This window comes from Brassica napus, chromosome C7 (genome assembly GCF_020379485.1).
Source record: "Brassica napus cultivar Da-Ae chromosome C7, Da-Ae, whole genome shotgun sequence".
Taxonomy (NCBI): domain Eukaryota; kingdom Viridiplantae; phylum Streptophyta; class Magnoliopsida; order Brassicales; family Brassicaceae; genus Brassica; species Brassica napus.
In genome coordinates, this window is record NC_063450.1 from 40134642 (window position 1) to 40156042 (window position 21401).

Consider the following 21401-nt stretch of genomic DNA (forward strand, 5'->3'; position numbering starts at 1 on the left):
ATAAAAATAATAATTATTAAACATACTTAAATTTATAACGAGAAAATGTGTAATTAAATACCAAACTATCACAAATTCTCCAAAACAAATACAAACTTTTCATTAACCCAAATAAATCACAAACTTATAATTATTGAGCCATAAGTACAAGTTTTCTCAATTTAATTTATCATCTAACCTCCGTTTGATATTAACGGTTAATGATGTGGTGTCGTTTTAAGAATAGAACACAAACCTAAAGAATAAAAAAATATACAGTACTTCTAATCTACACGTACTCTTCTCTTCTTTCTCTGCTCATTGTAGAACCCTAACTCATCTCGTCTTTCTTTTTTCAATCATACTAAAACTCCATATCATTTCTTCTCCAAATCGTTATCATCTCTTTTTTTTTTCTCCTTCGTTTTAAAAATGTAAATCATTTTTCACTAACATGTTGATAAGGAAAAAGCTTCCAGTACGTCGAGGCGGATGTAGAGAACCTGAACCTCAACCTGTTGCTGAAGGTGATGAAATAAGGTCGGCTGTATTTATAGGCTATGACAGAGATGAGTTTGAACCTGTACCCGGTGATGATTGCGAGGCTATTGTTGATGATCCTGGTGATGAGATCAAAGAATATGAGAATGAGGTTTCAGAAGAAGAAGGATGTGGCGTACAAACTGAAGAAGAAGCTTGTGAAGTTTTCTCATCCCACTTTGGAGATGTTGCAAGTAATGATGGAGATGAAAACGATGAGAGTGGAGATGATGACTGCTGGAATGAGGATAATACTCCTGATCCTGTATCATCTGATGATGAGGAAGAAGAAGCGCGAAGGGAAGCTTGTGAGGATGCAGCATCAGCCGATGAGGTCTTAGCGTTGGGGAAGACGTTTTCGTCTGCATCAGAGTTCAAGCAAGCTCTTCTTAGGTATTCTCTGAAAACTAGATATGATATCAAGCTATACATATCAACACAAATGAAGCTTGGCGCTGTTTGTTCTGACACTGAGTATGATTGTCCTTGGAGAGTGTATTGTGCGTATGAGAAGGGGAAACATAAACTGCAGATAAAGGTTTATGTTAATGAACACGCTTGTATACGTTCTGGTTACTCTAAGATGTTGAAGCCTTCATCAATTGCACAGCTGTTTGCGGAAAGGTTGAGGGTGAATCCTAAGCTTGCAGCTAAGGAAATTGGTGAAGAGATCAAGAGAACAGACAACTTGATTGTTACTGAAGACCAATGTCAAAAAGCTAAGACTAAAGTCACAAGAGAAAGAAGAGCAAGCCATGAAAAACACTTTTCTCGAATCTGGGATTATGACGCAGAGCTTCGAAAGACTAATCCGGGAACCATAACTGAAATAGTGACCATTCCTGGACAAACACCAAGAAGCAAGCAAAGGTTCGATCGTATCTACATTTGTTTTGAAGCACAACGTGCAGATTGGAAGTCGACTTGTAGACCGATCATAGGACTAGATGGTGCATTCTTGAAATGGGATGTGAAAGGCCAATTGATTGCTGCTGTGGGAAGAGATGGAGATAACAGAATTGTGCCGATTGCGTGGGCAGTCATAGAGGTTGAAAATGACATTAATTGGGCATGGTTTGTGAATCACCTAAAAATGGATTTACAACTCGGTGATGGGAGCAACTTCACATTCATATCCGATAAGCAAAAGGTAAAGATTTTGGCGTACTTTGTTTGTTTTTGTAAACTCGTATCTTACATGTCTTTTTGTTTGAAGGGTTTGGTGAAAGCTGTTCACCTCGAACTTCCCAATGCAGAACATCGTATGTGTGCGAGACACATTCTAGGAAACTGGAAGAGAGACAGCCACGACCCACAACTAGAGAGACTGCTCTGGAAAATAGCCCGTAGCTACACCTTAGGAGACTTTACAGAGCATATGAATACATTGAAGAGCTACAATCAGCTAGCACATCAAAATCTACAAGCCACCAATCCACATACATGGTCTCGAGCTTACTTTAAGGTTGGTTCTTGTTGCAATGATAATTTGAACAACCTGAATGAATCTTTTAACAAAACCATTCGCGAGGCTAGGAGAAAACCACTACTTGACATGTTAGAAGATATTAGGCGAAAATGTATGGTACGCACAGCAAAAAGGTATATCATCGCTAATAGATTGAAGACTAGATACACAAAGAGGGCACATATTGCGATAGAAACTGCCATAGCTAAGTCTCAAGATTGTATTAGATACATGGCTACGGGTGATGTCTATGAAATTAACTATCATAACTGCTCGTATAGCGTTGATATGGGTCTGAAAACATGTGGTTGTGGGATGTGGCAATTGAATGGAATTCCTTGTAACCATGCTGCTTGTGTGATAACAGCAAAGAAACAGAAAGTAGATGACTATGTTTCTGATTATTACACTACCATAAGATGGAGAAAAAACTTATGATTGTAGTATTAGGCCTGTGGAAGGGATGAAGTTATGGCCTATGCTGAACAGGTTACCAGTCTAGCCTCCACCAAATAGGTTAGGTAATAGAGGAAGACCAAGCACTTATGCCAGACGGAAAAGCGCAAATGAATCATCCTCTTCCTCTAGTAAAACCAAGTTAAGCCGTGAGAAGCGTGTCATGACATGCTCTAATTGTAGAGAAGAAGGACATACCAAGCCGAGATGTTCAAAACCAAGCGTTCAACCTGAACGTAAACGTTCAAGGGGTCGGCCAAAGAATGATCAGGTGCACTTTTATTGTCTGTCTGATTTTATATCATATCGATTCTAAAAAATCTCAATTTTTTATGTGTTCTATTAGGGAGGATCACAAGGTGGATCACAAATTGGATCACAAGATTGATGGTCGTGTGATGCATCTGTTGTTTCTTTTGTTTTTTTTTATCTGTTTCAAACTATCATGTGTTGCTGAGATATTCCTTTTTTCAAGAGATCGTTACTTATCTTGTCAAAGTTGGATTACTTATGTTTTATGAAAACTATTCGTGTGTGCTTTTGTTACTGCCCTTTGTGATGGTCTTTCTTTGTATCAGTTGTAAGGTTGGCGTGCGTAACAAGTTTTGAGTTTCTTATTTTCTTTTGCATCTTCTTCTTATTCTCAGAGCATAATTGTTAAACAGGAACAAAAACAAACCAGAAAGCTACTGTTAATGCATGTCTGTTTGTCATTACGAGAAAAATGACACACTGAAATTAACAAAAACAGTTTGCGCATGTCCAAAAATGACATAAAAAGTTTGAAAATAAAATAAAAGTCAATTCGCTCGTGCCGGGAAACACCACTTCTTGAGCTTCCTCATCCATCTCTTCTACTAGAGATTCCTTGGTGTCCACTTATCTTATGTAGTCCAAAGTCTCCTCAAAGTATGGTTTTCGTGTTGTGACCAGTAAAACCACTCGAACATATATAAAATCCTTACACTGTTGCAGGAAATAAAATTATAAACAAAAATCTATTTCATATCTAGCAATGTCCAATGAGAAAAGAAAGAAGAGATAAGTAGTTTAGATGGAAGATTATTTGCAGAAAGAAAGAGAAGACAAAGAAGACATGGTTCTAAAATGGATTAAAAGTATCAATTTGGAATTTTTAGCTTTTTGGTCTATTCTCAAATGACGTCATATCAACAAACGGAATATTAGATGGAGATTTAACGACAAATTAAGTTGACCAAAGGTGTACCTAATATAACCCAGTCAATATAAGTTTGTGATTTATTTGGGTTAATGAAAAGTTTGTATTTTTTTTAGAGAATTTGAGATAGTTTGGTATTTAAATACACATTTTCTCAATTTATAACTGCATAACTTTTGAAATATTTGGAACTTTGGTACAAAGTGCTTTCTCCAATATTTATTAGGAACCATCGTCAAGTAGTATCATATTTGAATAAACTTCAAGAGAATGAAGGAATTCTTCATCTATATGTAACCATTACGGTAACCATATAAAACTATTTACTAAAATTTTTGTTTATAAGGGCTTCTTAGTTATTTTATCACACTTATTAGCTTCATGTTTTAATGTTGTATAGCGGAACATACACATTTCCCCTTATTGAATCAAGCAAGGTTGTAAGTAATACTCATGATTTGCTTATTGCTGAAAATAGTAATGCCCTTAAAATGTTTATATGACCTTATAAAATAACTGTGTATATGGAGGATCATTACCGCATGTATTTTGTAACTGTAACAAGGATACATATCTGTTTGACGCCAAAAGTTTCAACATTGTTCTCAATGGATGGTATTGTGTGATAGGTAGCCCACATGAAGCTGAACGAGTCTAGATGGAGATGGGAAATATAGAAGTTAAGCATGATGCAGTGTCTTATTCGAGCCTGATATCTTGCTATTTGAAATAAGGTAACTTGAATAAGGTGCTTCGACTTCTCTACCGGATGAAAAAAGTGTACAGAGCCATATAGAAATGTGTACAATGTGGTGGTTCACACTCTTGCCAAAGATACGTTTGTCTCTCATTTTGAGGCGATTAATTTGATTAATGCAATGGAAGAGTAGAAAGGGATGAACCCACGCATTTTAGCTTACAACTCTCATCAAACCTCCATGGATGGCTAAAAAAACAAAAGAGGCAATGAACGGATTTTTCCCAACAATACACATATACCATGCCTTTATGCGAATTCTAGGAACATGGGAAGATATTTTTGAGCCATAAGCTAAGATGATAAATATAGGTTGTGAACCAACTATGGAGATGAGTTTTATAGGTGGAGTGATTTGGATAATGTATTATAATTATGGGATGAGATGAAGGAAGAAAGATAGTGGTTCGGACCCTAGCTCATCTATTGTGATGATAAACATGGGATGTTCTTGAATGGTAAACTAATTTATAAAAAATGTAAACTGATAGCTTACTTCTCCAAGGAGACCAGGTATGTTGACCCTTACAAATTATTTGCTCATTTTAAAATTGAACTTTCACGAAATGATATCAAGATACTGTAATTAAAAGCTTTTAATTTCGTATTTATTACTCTAGCGATCCTACAGCTTGGTTGATATCTGTTAGTCTAACCATATAACAGACATCAGAAAACGCTTTCAAGAATCTTAAATTTAAGAAAAATAGAAGCCATCAATCACATATATACCTACCTGATCCCTTTTAGACAAGTTGAAGCAGCCTTTCTCTAGTTAAGACTTTTGTAATCTATGGAGCATCCAATTTTATCGATGATACTTCATATAGTCAGGAAATTACATAATCATATATATAAGGTCTGCCTCTTTTTAGTTGGAATTCTCATCCTGAAAGAATGTAGACATGTATTTCTTGTTATATTTTATAAATGGTGAAGATGGTAGTGATGATCAGAAAACCATCTCTTACTTAGCTGTGTAGTATCTGCTAACATGACTTGTGAGAGTGAGTAATTAATATCTTACATTTTTTCTGCAATCTTTCATGTTTACAATATTGTTTTTTTTTGGCAGGATATGGTGGTGTCTTAGTTAAAGAGTATCTTACCTATGAGTTGCTTCAGGGAAGATTGATTTACTCTGGTTCCAAAATGGTAAGATATCTACTTTTGCATCTGAGGATATAAGTAACCACTTACTATAGATATTTTACTAAATGCGCAATGATGAAGCAAACACTAGTCCTCTAGTGTCTTCAACACATTACATTTTTCTGTTTCAATATCTTGAAATCTTTGATGCCGAGCCATGGTTTTCTTTACATTAACAGCTACAAAACTTATAATTGAATGCAACACTTGCAAGAGAAAAAAAATCTTTGTGGTTTCCCTGCTCTTCATCTTCATCTTCTTTCTTTTACTTTATCTTCTTTCTGTTTTGGAGAAAAAGCAAAACGGCATCTTTGACAGTCAACAGAGATTTCTTTGGAGACTGACCAATGAGAAGTAAGCTCCTGTAGGACCCTTTGCCAACAAGGACGAGTGGTCTCCACATTCAACTACTTTCCCTTTGTCCAAAACTGCGATCACGTTGCAGTTCTGGATCGTGCTAAGTCTATGCGCGATCACGACGCTCGTCCTCCCGACCATCACTCGCTCGAGTGCGTCCTGGACCATTCGCTCAGACTGGCTGTCCAAAGCGCTCGTGGCTTCACACGGACGGGTTCTTCAAAACCGCACGAGCTGTACCCGCAAAGAGCAATCCTCTGTTTTTGCCCACCCGATGGCTGTACTCCTCTGTCTCCGCAGTTCGTGTCGTAGCCGTTTGATAGTGATGTGATGAACTCGTGAGCGTTCGCTGCCTTTGCCGCCTCGATGATCTCCGACTCGTCGATGTTTTCAGATGCTGCGCCGTACATTATGTTTTCGCGGATAGTACCGGCGAATAACGCTGGCTCTTGGCTAACCAAAGCTATATGTTGACGAAGCGACCTCAAATGGTACGACTTCAGATCACGGCCATCTATTTCCACACAACCCTTTAACGGGTCATAGAACCGCTCGATCAAGCTTATTATTGTCGACTTACCTGACCCACTTGGACCTACAATAGCGGTCGACTTTCCTTCCTCTATCTCAATGGAAAAGTCCTTTAATATAACCACATTTGGTCGGGTGGGATAAGCGAAGTCAACATTGACAAACCTGATTAGTCCCTTTATCTTTCCCGGAAGATACCCGTTTGGGTCCTCCGGCTCAATGGTTGTACATCGATCTAACACTGCAAACACAGACGCAACTGCATCCGAGCCCTTGGCTAGATCGGTGGTCATGGTCCCAGCGTCTGCAATAGCCCGGCCAGTACTCACAAAGATCATAAACATCTCAAAGAATTCTTTTGCCACGATTTTTCCATCCGCTATTAGTCGTCCACCATACCAGTAGTTCAAAACCGTAGTGCACGATAAAAGGCTTCGGGAAGTCCCCAGCACAATCCATGCTAACCATGACTGGCGAACGCTTTCTCTCCGCGGACCCTCTTGGACCCTTTCGAGTAACTTCAAGATCCGTTCCTGTGAGGAGAAAGCTATGATGGTCCGGATATTGGAGACAGCTTCCGCAGCTAGTTTTCTAGTCACATCTTGGGCTTTAATTGCTTTTTTGGACATGCTTTTGAGCAGAATGCGTTGAATGTAGAAGCATGCAACAACCACTGGCTGCATTGCAATCATCACAATGGCTAATCGCCAAGCGATGACCAAACCAAGTGTGCAAGCTATAGCCACTCCCGATATGGTTTGTACTAACAATGACAACCGTTCACCAATCAGAGATCTCACCTATAACAACAAAACATTACAAAATCAAGAACTTGTATGTTTCACTAACTATAAATTAATAAGGTAAAGACATACCAAGTTAGCTTCTTTTGCAAGTGTTGAGCAAACTGCACCATTGGAGTTCTCGTCTTCATCGAACCAATTGACTTCAAAGGTCAATATCTTTGTGAGCATATTTTCTCGGATACGTTTTGTCAGGTATTCGCCCATGTAAGCAAAACAATAATGTTGAACAATACTAATCAAGAAAAGGAACAGAGCTAGACCAACAAAAGCCAACACATAGATCCTTGTTTTCTCCCTGATCTCGTCATGACTCGTTAGGAAATACACTGACACCATTGATCCTGTAATATATGATTTTATTGGTTGTACGGCCCCATATAAAGCTGCGCTTGAGCAACCAGACAATGCATGTTTCCACTCTGGTCTATTCATTGCCATTAATCTCTTAAACGATGGTACAGGCGGCTTCTTGTCCTTAGGTATCAAACCAGGAGTATTCGAATCAGTGCTTGATTTCGTTAACAAGTTAGACCCGTTATCGACAAAAGAGAGTTTTGAACTATACTTCAAATCTTTGCTCAAAATCGATAATTGACCACCTTGGACCCTTACGCTGATGTTAACATCAGATTCTTCATTCTCCATCTGTTGCAAGCGAACTAGAGAAGTATAGTGACCATCCAAATTCTCCATGAGCTCTTCATGTGATCCAGTTTCTACAATGCGACCATTATGGACTACACAAATAACATCAGCATTACGAATAGTAGAGAGGCGGTGGGCAATAACAATAGTTGTACGACCAAGAGAGGCCTTGTCCAAGGCTTCTTGGACTACTCTTTCTGATTCCGAGTCCAATGCACTTGTTGCCTCGTCTAAAAGGAGAATTTTTGGTGATTTAATTATGGTAAGTGCTATTGCGATCCTCTGCTTCTGACCACCTGACATTTGCACTCCTCTTTCTCCAACCTGTTTTGTTTTTTTTAAAAATAAAAAAACAATATACGTCTTGATCCAACTTTAAAAAAAAACATAAGAAGTTTGTACTTAAAACTGGAATCTAACCTGAGTTTTGTAACCATGAGGGAACTGAGAGATGAAAGTATGAGCATTTGAGGCCTTTGCAGCTTCCACTACTTCATCCATGGACGCATCTTCTTTTCCAAACAATATGTTTTCCTTTATCGATGTGGCAAATAGCACTGGCTCTTGGCTAACTAGACCCATTTGCGACCTTAACCACTTCACCTGCAGCTTATTAATGGGCACATCATCTATGAGAACCTCTCCTGCGACCGGGTCATAGAACCTCTGCAAAAGCGATATCACAGTTGATTTTCCCGACCCGCTTCCACCAACCAGGGCCACAGTTTTTCCGGATGGAATTCTCAAACATAAATCGTCAAGGATTAGGGTTTCAGGTCTCGACGGGTACATGAATTTTACATGGTTAAATTGAACTTGTCCTTTAATATTCTCTAGAATTTGACCTTCCATGTTGTTTGAATCAATATCGGGAACTCTTTTCACCACTTTGGTGACCCTTTCCCCTGCTACAACCGCGTCTGAAAAATATTTGAGATTCAACAAGCCTTGACCAAGTGATCTGAAAGATGTAAGATACCAATTACCAAAACTACAATATGGTTTCTTTTATGTCAAGAAAATTTAAGAACCTTAAACCTAGTTAGTTACTTACGCGCCGCCAAAGGTAATGCATATAATGACTGCAAAGATAGTACCGCCTTTGGCGCCATGGTACATAACCATCCGACTTCCATACCAAGTCATGAACCCCCAAATGGCGTAGTTGATACTATTACTCCCAAGGGAGATTCCTTTAACTATCCCTTCTCTCAGCCCTAGTTTCACCGAGCCTTGAAGCGCAACTGAGAATTTAGCTATCAACTTAGTCTCACTGCCAAATGCGTAGACGGTTCGCACCAAAGAGATGGCTTGCTCGGCAATAGAACCAGCTTCGTTGTACTCTTCCCGTATCTTCCTCGATATGCCAATGAGGGTTCGTCCGTACATGAGTCCAGGGATAAAAAGAAGAACAATGAACGGGAAGCCTACGAGTGTGAGTCTCCACAGCATGATGAAACCCACTACGTAGCTTGCGAAAAACGCAGTTGCATTCATCAAAAAGTTGGGTAGCTGCTTAAAATTAAAACCATAAAAAAAAAAAAAAAACGGTTTAAAAACAAAGAAACATGTTTAGAATGAAAATATATAGAGAGAAAGTTGAGACCTTTTCACTGAGGACGTCTTGGACGATGAGGCTGTCACTAGAAACACTGGTGATAACATCAGAAGTGCTGGTGACATGAAGATCAAAGTAAGCCACATCTTGTCTTAAGACTGCTTTCAAATATCTCTCTCTCATTCTTGCTGCTTGTCTCTCCCCTGTTCTTGTCCAGCAATATCCTTCTGTTTATATAGAAATGCCCAAAATAATATTTTGAATTTGATATTTTTTCTTTATAGATTAAAAGAAATGGAAAGAAACACGGTCTAAAAGACTTACCAAGGAAACATATCACCCAAGATGCAGCAGCCACATAAAGCAAAACTAAAGCATTCTGTTAATTACCCCATGTACAAAAAGAAGCAAGATACGTGAGACTTTTTTCTTAACGAAAATAATAATTATATATTCTCAACGGAAGTGTTACGCATGATTCAAATACGAATAGAGCTCAATTCTTATAAAATTGCATACGAATATATTTTTACACACGTATATATAGCAGCATTCCTTCATAAGGTGAGAGAACTAGTAACACGCAATATTTGGTCTACTTTGTCATGTCTAGTTGCAGAGAAAACCAGAAAACAAAGAGAGAAAAAAAAAGAACCTTGGAGATAGCTTTCATGAAGGTTCTATCACTGGAAGAACCACCTAAGTCATTTAGTATTAAGCCGATGATAAGTAAATAAATAGGAGTTATGAGGCCATCAGCTACGGCTCCGATTAATCCTAATCCCATCAACATCCAATCCACACCATCCGCGTGCATGAAAATTGATCTTATGCTTGCCCAACTCGTCATTTTCGTCTTCTTCCTTATCCTCTTCCTTCTCTTCTAAACTGCTCGAGAGAAAAGACCTAAACGACACCTGAAACCTTAAGGAAACGATAGCTCACAGCCTTTTTTAGGCGCCTGTTCTTGTGTAGTTTTGTGGTTAACTTCTTCCTGGTCGTTTTATATCAGCATTTGAGATACAGAAAGATACTGTTGGCCTATTAATTAACACATACACGAAAATTTGATTCTTATCAAATGTGTTTATTAAATCGTTTCTACGCGTTATTTTTATTTTAAAACTTCAAAAATATTCATTATATCCATATTCAGACTCGTAGACAGAAATGATTTTTAAAACATCATTCACTAGTTCATGTCTCCCACCTCGGACTTGCGAATTCTAGCCAGGTTTTGGAAAAGCAGAAGAGATATTTTGCAAAATACAGTATAAACTCTTTAAATTAATACTCTATAAATTAATATACACTAAAAATTTCTATAAAATAATATAATTTTATAGTCTCAAATTGAGTTTTTGGTTCAATTAATATATCGATAAATTAATATCTCTATAAATTAATCAAAAATTTATAGTTTTGGTGTAGTCCCAACATTATTAATTTATACAGGTTTCACTGTACATATTTAAGTTTTGAAATTTGGAGAATACAATTGTAACATTCCGAGTTGTGATATTTGGAAAGGCTTAAAAGGATTAATTTGGTGGTTACCTATGTCACCAAAGTTGATTTACTTTTTTCGTCACACATTTTTTTTAGAACTTCAGAATTAAGCGTGTTTCGGCTGGAGTAGTGAACGGATGGGTGACCTATCGGGAAGTGATTCGCAATACCGTGCGAGTGAGGCCAAAGTACAGAGAAAGGTCGGGTGATGATTGCATGGTGCGCGTCCGGCCGCCGGAGGTCTCCTCCTTCTCTCCTCTGTTTTCCCCTCGGCTTTCGCCTTGTTCCGGTCTCTGGTCAGTCGGGTGCTTATTCGTCCTTAAGCAACCGTGCCCAAGACTTGGATTGTTTGGAGCTGTATCGCGGTTGCGTGTAGGGGCTCTGATAGGCTGAGTCGGCTTTTTATGGCTGAGAGAGAGCATTGTGTTTCCCTTTTAGATTCTCTCTCACGACCTCCTTGCTCGTGGCCGCATCTTGTCTGGAGACTTGGCTCTTGGGTTTCATATTGGTTCACTGTAGACACAAGTGAACATTTAGCGAGGCACTTTCACTGTTTCTTCAGTTTTCGAAGGCGGCAAGACGCATTCCGGTTTTGTCTTGCTGGGGCGGTGTCTCTCTTGTGCTCAGCTTCCATCCCAGTACTGGTGAAGGGTCATTTGATTCAACATTGGTAGTGTAGCTGGCTGATTTGTGCAGGTCGTTCGAGCGCTCTCGGTTTGGTGTGTGGCATGGAGGTCAGGCCTTTTTGTGTACAGGCTCGATGGCGGCAGTACCAAGCTTATGCTTGATGGGAGTCGGTGTTGCGTACTTGACGGGCTTTGGTGGTGCTTCAAGGCTTATGGTAAGTATCCGGAACTCTCCCCTATTAGTCGTCTCGTTCTTCATGGATAGATATGGATATAAGTATGGTGGAGTTAATCTTGAGCCAGCTACTTCAGAGATGACGCGAAAAGTCTCGGCATCCGAGGCAATAAGGAGAATCTCATCTTCGAGCTATTCTTGTCGATGGCAGAGAACGGTAACTTCGAAGACGGGCTAGCGGAATGTGTCGGGTTTAGTGGGCAGGCGAAGCTAGCTTTGTATTATTAAATTGACTTTGGAAATTTTGTTCAAAACCTGTTTGTAACCGGATCTAAAAATCCATGTTTCTACGGTATGAATTTATAATATATATAATTTAAAATAAAATTAAATTAAATAAAATACTGTTGGCCTATTAATTAACACATACACGAAAATTTGATTCTTATCAAATGTGTTTATTAAATCGTTTCTACGCGTTATTTTTATTTTTAAAACTTCAAAAAAATTCATTATATCTATATTCAGACTCGTAGAATCACAGAAATGATTTTGGAAAAATTATTCACTAGTTCAGGTCTCCCACCTCGGACTTGCGAATTCTAGCCAGGTTTTGGAAAAACAAAAGGGATATTTTGCAAAAAACCCTATTTAAGTTTTGAAATTTTGAGAATACAATTGTAACATCTCGAGTTATGATATATGGAAAGACTTAAACGGATTGATTTGGCGGCTATCTATATTACCAAAGTTGACTTATTTTTTCCGTTACACATCTGTTTAGAACTCCAGAGTTAAGCGTGCTTGGGCTGGAGTAGTGAAATGATGGGTGACCTGATGTGTCGAGTTTTAACCCGATTATCTAACTGCAAGTGCACAGTAAAGTACGCAGTAGTAATGCGGGATCGAATCCACAGGGACCGATGATCACACGTAGAGTTGCAGACAAGTTAATAGCTACAGCGAACGAAGATATATTTTTGATGGTTTTTTATTTAATTTTCTTTAGTGTTACAAAACATAAACAAGCTGTAAAAAGATGATTTAAACGATTTGAAAACTATTTTAAAGCAAACGTTGGGCATTGGGAATTCTCAGGGATTTCTTTTTAATCAAAATACAATTAATGGCAGACACATGGATATATTAAGAACCGTCTAGAACTCAAACACGATATTAGAATTAACCTACTTCCGTAGCGCTAATTCTCTATGTTATAGAAATCTCCACACTAACTTCCGCTGAGTTTCAATTTCTAAACAAGCATTAAGAACAGGTTCAATATGTTCACAAAGCGCAATAACATCAACTTCCGAGGGTTAAGGACACTTTGCTCATCTAAAGTATTTTCGGAAGTTCAAACAATCACTTTCGGTGCATCAAACAATCTGATATCATGAACTAAGTGATCAATTCAGTTCAAGCAGTAAGAAATCCATTAGATGAAGAACCAAAACGTAATCCCTTAGTCTACACACGTTTTATGAATCAAAACATCAAGAAATCCCCTATGAGAACCCCTAAACCCAACTAGATGACTACTCACACATAACTAAGCAAGAACAACACGATTTTGATGAAGAAAACATGATAAGATTGTATTAAAACAGAGTAAAGGTTCAGAAGATCTTCTCCAAATGGTTTTGAGATGAACTCCTTTACAAATCTTCACAAATCACACAAAACAAGTTACAAAACTCTCAAATCTCTCTCAAGAACTTGAAAATCTCCTTCTTGGTCGTCTCTTATCTTTTCTCAGTCCCAAAATCTTCCCCTCTCGTCCATTATTGAGGGGTGGGTAAAAAGGAGTGAAAAGCTCATTGGTGCGTGTGGAGCCCGTGGAGCGTGGGATCGGTCGATCTTCAGTGGTAGGATCGGTCGATCTAGTGCATGAAACCGTAGCGACAAGTTCTGGTCGCTACGCATGTCGCTACAATTCACGGCTTTTCTTCTTAGCTCCGGATCGGTCGATCCACAGACAATGGATCGACCGATCTATGTCCTGTGCGATCAACACTTCTCATTCGGTCCATTGTTCGGTCCATCTTGCTTCTGAATAAATCCCGAATGCGTTCTTTTCTTGCAAGCTATCTAGTAACCTGCATATTACACTTAAGAACACCAAAACGCATCAAATAGACCAAAACATTAATTAAAACCGACCATTTAATTGCTCCAAAACGAGTTTAAAACCGTTAAAAACACGGAATATCAACTCCCCCAGACTTGAACCTTTGCTTGTCCTCAAGTAAAGAGGATTAAAATTTGGGAGCTCACTAACCCTCAGTAGACCTTACCTTGTGATTTCGCTAACCACTTAAATCAGAGACTGTCAAGGCATTCATTCCAAATCCCCACCAAGACCGCGCAAACCTTTCCATATTTCAGACCTGCAAGTCTCAGTTTCAAGTAATCAACTATTTACATTCATTAAAAAGGGCGTGACCTTTCCACCAAAGATATCTCCATCAGGTATAACGGGCTCGGTGTTTGGGAGGCTGTTTTAGTGTTTAATTAGGTGAGGCTCAAGTGTTTGTGGGTATCAGCGATAACAAAAAATGCAAAACATTATGCAAAATCGCTGGAGAAACCGAGTATATTGATAACCACGTTTTCGAACTGCTCAAGTCTCAAATGATCAAAACCCAACAAATCTCAAACTCTAACCCCAAATTTAAACAACGCATCATCTCTGGTACACAAAATAAAAATAAAATGTCTAAATCAAATCTACTGAATGAGATATAAACATGAACTCTTTTTTTTTTTTTTTTTTTTTTTTTTTTTAGAATCGACCGATTACTTGCAAATGTTTTGTTGTAATCAATCGATTCATATCTGGATTTTTTTTTTTTTTTTTTTTTTTTTTATTTCAGAACGAAAACTTATACAAACCGAAATCGAATATATACACTGCGATGCAATCACACACTTACAACACCCAATTTTTCTATTTACACCTCTAGACACACAGGTCCGTGTCTAACCACCTAAATGTTCCGATCCTACCTAAGCAGTCGGATGAACCATGTCTACCCTAATCTCTCCATTGTTTTTGCACATGTATGCACATATGATCAGTGTGTAAGAATGCATGGAGATGAAATAAAAGGGTAAGGTGTAGGTGTGGTACCAAACTATTGATGAGTCTGGCCATTCAGGATTATTAAAGAGTGGTAAAATGTGGTAAAGAAAATCCTGAATGTGTATATGGTGTACCGTTTCCTGATGTTGATTCCTGGTCAAAAGAAATTAAATTCATTAATGGTCAAAAATAGTTGAGTCGATTACAATTCACCGAGACTTGATAAAAGATTTAAGGAGAGGTTGTTTGGTCAAGTGGTTCCTCGGTTTGTCTGCGCTAACAGTCCTGAAAAATGGCCAATATGAAATGTAATGCACAACACACAAGGAAATAGTCTAATAATCATCACAGGGTCTGATAAAAATACGTAGAGAGTTTTTTTTTTTTTTTTTTTTTTAAACACAAGCAAATCCGATAAACTAAGAAAATAAAAGAAATAATGCAATATGGTACATAAGTAGCATCCTCCCCCAGACTTACTTCACAACGTCTCGGTGTGAAAATAATTCCAAGAGAGATTACCGATCAGGCGTTGCGGTCAGTGCGCCTCTTCGAGCGCCTCTCCAATGCTCCATCATCATCAGAGTCCTCCGCTGCCTCAGGTCCAGCAGCGGTGTCGTGAGCGCCTGAGTCGTCATCGCTATCTCCAGAAACAGCTGGCTGTGATGCGCATCCCTTCTTAATGTTGCAGATTCCCTTCCACATCTTCAGCAGTATGGAGTTGTTGGTTTGATGGCTCTTGATGGACCAAGCGTTGATCTCAGCAGCGGATGCAGTAGCGGGAGGTGCTGGTGGCAGCATATACGGAGTGAAATCCGTGGGGAAAAGACTTTCCTCATCTTCAGGCTCCTCCTCTATATCATCATGTGGTGCCTGCTGGTGTGTCGATGATGATGCGACTCCTTTCTTCTTCAGTGTCGCGGGTCTGGCGCAGAGAAATGCAGGCGGTGGTAGAAATATGAGAGCACCTGGATCAGTCAGCTCGGTGATGGCGGTATAGGGTAGTTTGACAAATTGCTCTCTCCCTTGTGGGTCATGGAACTGGTAGATATGAGGGGCTGACTTGTCGATGCTACCTCGCCAAGGGCCGGTGAGGTAGTGGCTGCTAATGAGTGCTCTCATGTCGAAAAAGTTCTGATGCATCCCCTTCTTATCCACCACTCTGTCAAAAGGTGGAAGAAACACTCCACATTGCCTTAAGATCCGTGTGATAACCGCTCCAAACCCACATCTCTTCGTGTCTGAAACTTTGAAGTACGCAAGCTTCTCCGCGATCACAGCTCCTATGTTTATGTCCTTCCCGCTAACATAGGTAATGTCTGCGCCCTGAGGCCATAGGTGTCCAGCCCCGATGAACAGAAGAGCTAGCTCATCTTTTGTCACTGCAGCGGGTTCTGTCTTCCCATAGATAACACTGCTGATCACTCTCACTGCATATCGCAGAACAGGGCTACGAATTCTAGCTTGCTTGGCCTCTCGAGAGATGAAGTTTCCTGAAGCGATGAATTTCCAGAAATCATTGTGTTCCGGGAAGTCAGGAACACAAGATTGACGTCCTTTCCCGAACCCAAAGACGTCGCACAGCTGAAAGATGGTCATGGAGTGGAACTGCCTGTTCACAATGAAGGAGAACATCGCCTTATCAGCTACCGGGTTGTCCTCGTCAGGATGGTAGAGGCGGGCTGATGCGAGGAACTGCCTGGTCAAATCAGCATAGCAATCACAGTGGAGATCGAAGATGTACCCCAGGCCAATCTTCTCGAACAAGGCTTCAATATCCTCGGTTATCCCCAATGCATCTGTAGTGTCTCTGTGAGCGAAGCGCGACGGACATATTTCCACTCCCCTCATCTGCTCGTAGAAATCATCATCATGTATATCCCACTGCTGGGTTATCTCTCGATTCGCAGGATGAGACCTATCCGTCTTTCTGAAATTGCCCTTTGTGCTGAGCCTAGCAGTCTGTACTGAGGAACTCCCACGCTCACCCTTCTTCTGTCTCTTAGGCATTATCTGCAAAATTATTTCATCAAAACCCAAGTAAGAGACAAATAGAAAAACACTCTTATAAAATCAATTCTGATCAATCCCCTAAACATGTAAATATTTAGCACACATCTCTTCTCAAAACTCAAGATAACACATCACACTCCATTCCAATTTTCGTTTTTTTTTTTTTTTTTTTTTTTTTTTTTTTTTTTTTTTATTCTCAATTCTACTCACGAAATTGGCAATCAAGGTAACCCATGAGTATAATCATCACAAATAAACCATCCTAGATGCCATTCCATTTAGAATTCGGAGATTCCCCAACATCAAACCCTAGGGCGATTTTAGATTCCAAAATTAAAGAGTCATACCTGTGTCTTGATGAAAACTGATGGTAGAAACGGATAGAGCTTGAAAAATTAATGAGTTTAGCACCAAGAATTACAAAAATCGGATGAGAGATGAATGAAATCGAATTTGGTGTTCTTGAGAGGTTTGAGAGAGTTTGAGAGGAGAAGAAGATGAAATAATATGTGTTTTGATCGATTTTTTCGCGATTTGGGTGTTTTGTGGGTGTTTTCCGGTTTAAATTAAGTAAAATCAAACCGGGCAATACTTACCTGGATCGACCGATCCATACGAGTCGGATCGACCGATCTCTTACTTAGATCGACCGCTCTGCATAACCCGGATCGACCGATCTCTTACATGGATCGACCGTTCTTTTTCTGTTTGATCGATCGATCTATGCCTGATCGTGATACATGCCTGAAAATCATCTATAAACACAACAAAAAAAAATCAATTCACACAAGAAAACATAATCACAAAAGAGAAAGAAAATCAAACCATGTGGGTTGCCTCCCACTCAACGCTTGTTTAAAGTCGCGAGCCTGACTATTTTGTTGTCCTTAGGCGAGATCAGGTTCCGATAAAGGAATGTTGGTTCCTTCTTCGGGTTTTGCATCTGTGAAGTAAGGTTTTAGCCTCTGGCCATTGACTGTGAACTTCCTCCCATTCTCTTCCAAGACAACAGCTCCATAAGGTCTAACCTCTGTGATGGTGAAAGGTCCGGACCAACGAGACTTAAGCTTTCCAGGAAATAGTTTGAGTCTAGAGTTGAACAGAAGGACTTTGTCTCCAGCAGCGAAGTCTCTCGGGATTATCTTTCTGTCATGCCACGCCTTAGTTCTTTCCTTGTAGATTTTGGTGTTCTCATAGGCGTTCAACCGAATCTCGTCCAGCTCGTTCAACTGAACCATCCTCCTTTCTGCAGCGGTTTTAATGTCGAAGTTCATCAACTTCGTTGCCCAAAAACCACTGTACTCCAATTCCACAGGTAGGTGACAAGACTTTCCATAGACCAGATTAAAAGGAGTGGTGCCCAAGGGAGTCTTGTAGGCGGTTCTATACGCCCATAAGGCGTCATCAAGCTTCACAGCCCAGTCTTTCCTTGTTTTGCCTACAGCCTTCTCCAAAATCCCCTTGATTTCTCGGTTCGATATTTCAACCTGCCCACTTGTCTGAGGATGATAAGGTGTAGCTACCTTATGCTTTACTCCATGTTTCTTCAGCAGTTTATCGAACGTCTTGTTGATGAAGTGAGAGCCTCCATCACTAATAACCACTCTCGGGATCCCGAATCTTGGAAAAATGACTGTCTTGAACATTTTCTTGACAACACTAGAGTCATTTGTCTTGCTGGCTACTGCTTCCACCCACTTGGAGACATAATCAACCGCAACCAGGATGTACTCATTTCCATAAGAAGATGGGAAAGGGCCCATAAAATCAATTCCCCATACATCAAAAACTTCAACTTCAAGGATGAAATTTTGGGGCATCTCATTTCTCTTACTGATGTTGCCCTTCCGCTGACATGCATCACACTTTGAGACAAACTCATGGGCGTCTCTGAAAAGTGTAGGCCACCAGTAACCAGCCTGCAGGACCTTAGAAACCGTCTTGAATGTTGCAAAATGGCCTGCGTATTCTGAACTGTGGCAGTGGAAAAGAATCCCTTGCATCTCATTCTCCAGAACACATCTCCTGAATAAACCATCTGAGCATCTCTTGTAGAGGAAGGGATCATCCCAGTAGTAGTGGTTCACATCTCTCATGAACTTTTTCCTCTCATACCCCTTCAGGTTCGGTGGTTCAATTCCAGCACATAGGTAGTTTGCAAAGTCTGCAAACCATGGGAGATCATCCTGAATTTGTCTCATGACACAGCAATCAGCCTGATCCAAATACTCATCCTCCAGCAAGGTGATCACATAGACATTCTCCTCGGGTAATGTATCATCCAGTGGTGTTTCAGCTTCCACTCTCATTCGGGAAAGATGATCTGCCACTCCATTTTCTGCTCCTCTCTTGTCTCTGATCTCAATATCAAACTCCTGTAGCAGTAAGATCCACCTTAAGAGTCTCGGTTTAGCATCTTTTTTCGTCATCAGGTACTTCAAGGCTGCATGATCTGTGTGCACAATTACTTTCGAGCCCACCAAATAGGACCTGAACTTCTCGAAAGCATAAACTACTGCCAGCAACTCCTTCTCAGTGGTAGCATACTTGATTTGAGCATCATCAAGCGTTCGGCTGGCATAATAGATCACATGGAGTTTCTTGTCTTTTCTCTGCCCCAAAACAGCTCCAATCGCGTAATCACTTGCGTCACACATTATTTCAAATGGCAAGTCCCAATCTGGTGGCTGCACAATGGGAGCACTGACTAGAGACTTCTTGAGAATCTGAAACGCAGCGAGGCAGTCAGCATCAAAAACAAACTTCGCTTCTTTGCACAGCAGACGGGTGAGTGGCCTCGCTATCATAGAGAAGTCTTTGATAAACCTCCTGTAGAAACCGGCATGTCCCAGAAAACTCCGAATATCCCTCACTGTCCTAGGAGGCTGTAGGCTGGTCATAACTTCAATCTTTGCTTTGTCAACCTCGATACCCTGCTCTGATATCCTGTGACCCAAAACAATGCCATCTTTCACCATGAAATGGCACTTCTCCCAATTTAGCACCAAGTTCTTCTCCTCACATCTTTCCAGCACCTTGCACAGATTAGCAAGGCAGTCGGTAAATGAAGAACCGTAGACTGAGAAATCGTCCATAAAAACCTCCATAATGTCCTCAATAAGATCAGTAAAGATCGACATCATGCATCTCTGGAAAGTGGCAGGAGCATTGCACAATCCGAAGGGCATTCTCCTGTAGGCAAAAGTACCGTATGGACAGGTGAATGTTGTCTTCTCTTGGTCCTCTGGATGAATGGGTATCTGAAAGAACCCGGAGTAGCCATCGAGAAAACAGTAGTAGGGGTGGTTGGCTAGTCTTTCCAGCATCTGGTCAATGAAAGGAAGTGGGAAGTGGTCCTTCCTTGTGGCTGAGTTTAGCTTCCTGTAGTCAATGCACATCCTATGCCCTGTGACTGTTCTGGTAGGAATCAGCTCAGCCTTCTCATTTGTGATGACAGTGATGCCACCCTTCTTAGGAACCACATGAACCGGGCTCACCCAAGTGCTGTCTGAAATTGGGTAGATCACCCCTGCACTCAACAGCTTTAGAATCTCCTTTTTCACAACTTCCATCAGTTTGGGATTCAGTCTTCGCTGGTGCTCTATGGACGTCTTTGACTCATCCTCCAAGTGAATCTTGTGCATGCAAAGATCTGGAGAAATACCTGTAATATCATCCAAAGAGTACCCCAATGCTTTTCTATACTTTCGCAATTTTGAAAGAAGCAAAGCGGTCTCCACATTATTCAGGTTAGCACAAATAATAACAGGATATGTGGAATTCGGTCCCAAGAATGCATACCTCAGCCCAGCTGGGAGGGCTTTAAGTTCCACCTTTGGAGCATTCTCCTCACTCCAATCTGGTTGGGAGGATGACGGTTTGACGGTTTTATCGGTGCCTGAGTCTTCAAGGCTGACATAGGCGACATGCTTCTCAATCGGTGAGGCTGAATCCAAAATCTCAGAAAATCCAACCACTTCTTGGTTCATGAACCCGAACTCACTCTCCCTTTGGGTCAATGCGACTTGTAGAGGATCATCAGTGTGCAACTCTTCATCCATTTCCTCCACCAGTTCAGTCAATGTATCAACCCAGAAAGTCTGTCCATCAATAGTCGGATTTTTCAGCACCTTCTCCACATTGTATCTCATCGCCATGTCTCCTAGACGTAAGTCTATATGCCCATTCTGTACATCAATCATGGCTCCAGCAGTAGCTAAAAACGGTCTGCCCAAAATGAGAGGATCTTTAGGTTCCTCTTCCAGCTCCAGAACTACAAAATCGGTAAGCACATATCCCTTTCCAACACCAACAGGGATGTTTTCTAGTACACCGACTGGTCTTCGCACTGATCGGTCAGCAAGGACCAAGGAGATCCTTGTAGGTTTGTAGTTCGTCATGCCTAGCCTCTCAGAGACAGAGAAAGGCATTAGGCTCACTCCTGAACCCAGATCGCAGAGACTCTTCTCAAAGGTAAGTGATCCAATGCGGCATGGTAGAACAAATGCTCCGGGATCTTCACGCTTTTTAGGCATGACATTTTGTAGAACTGCGCTACATTCCT

At 40.3% G+C, this 21401-nt stretch overlaps 1 protein-coding gene and 1 pseudogene across 1 annotated transcript; one reads left to right on the plus strand and one right to left on the minus strand.

The window, feature by feature from the left end:
• The first annotated feature begins 433 nt into the window (after positions 1-433).
• LOC106453577 lies at positions 434-2425 on the plus strand. Its single transcript, XM_048764253.1, has 2 exons — positions 434-1669; positions 1736-2425. The coding sequence occupies exons 1-2, from the start codon at positions 434-436 to the stop codon at positions 2423-2425; spliced, it is 1926 nt and encodes a 641-aa protein (XP_048620210.1).
• A 2019-nt stretch (positions 2426-4444) lies between these two features.
• On the minus strand, positions 4445-10297 carry LOC125589766 (annotated as a pseudogene).
• Positions 10298-21401: the final 11104 nt, after the last annotated feature.

Excerpts from the sequence above, each read along its gene's own strand:
- LOC106453577 (XM_048764253.1), top strand. The coding sequence starts at position 434 with ATGTTGATAAGGAAAAAGCTTCCAGTACGTCGAGGCGGATGTAGAGAA. Across the intron at positions 1,670-1,735 it reads TCATATCCGATAAGCAAAAG|GGTTTGGTGAAAGCTGTTCA; the intron begins GTAAAGATTTTG and ends TTTTGTTTGAAG.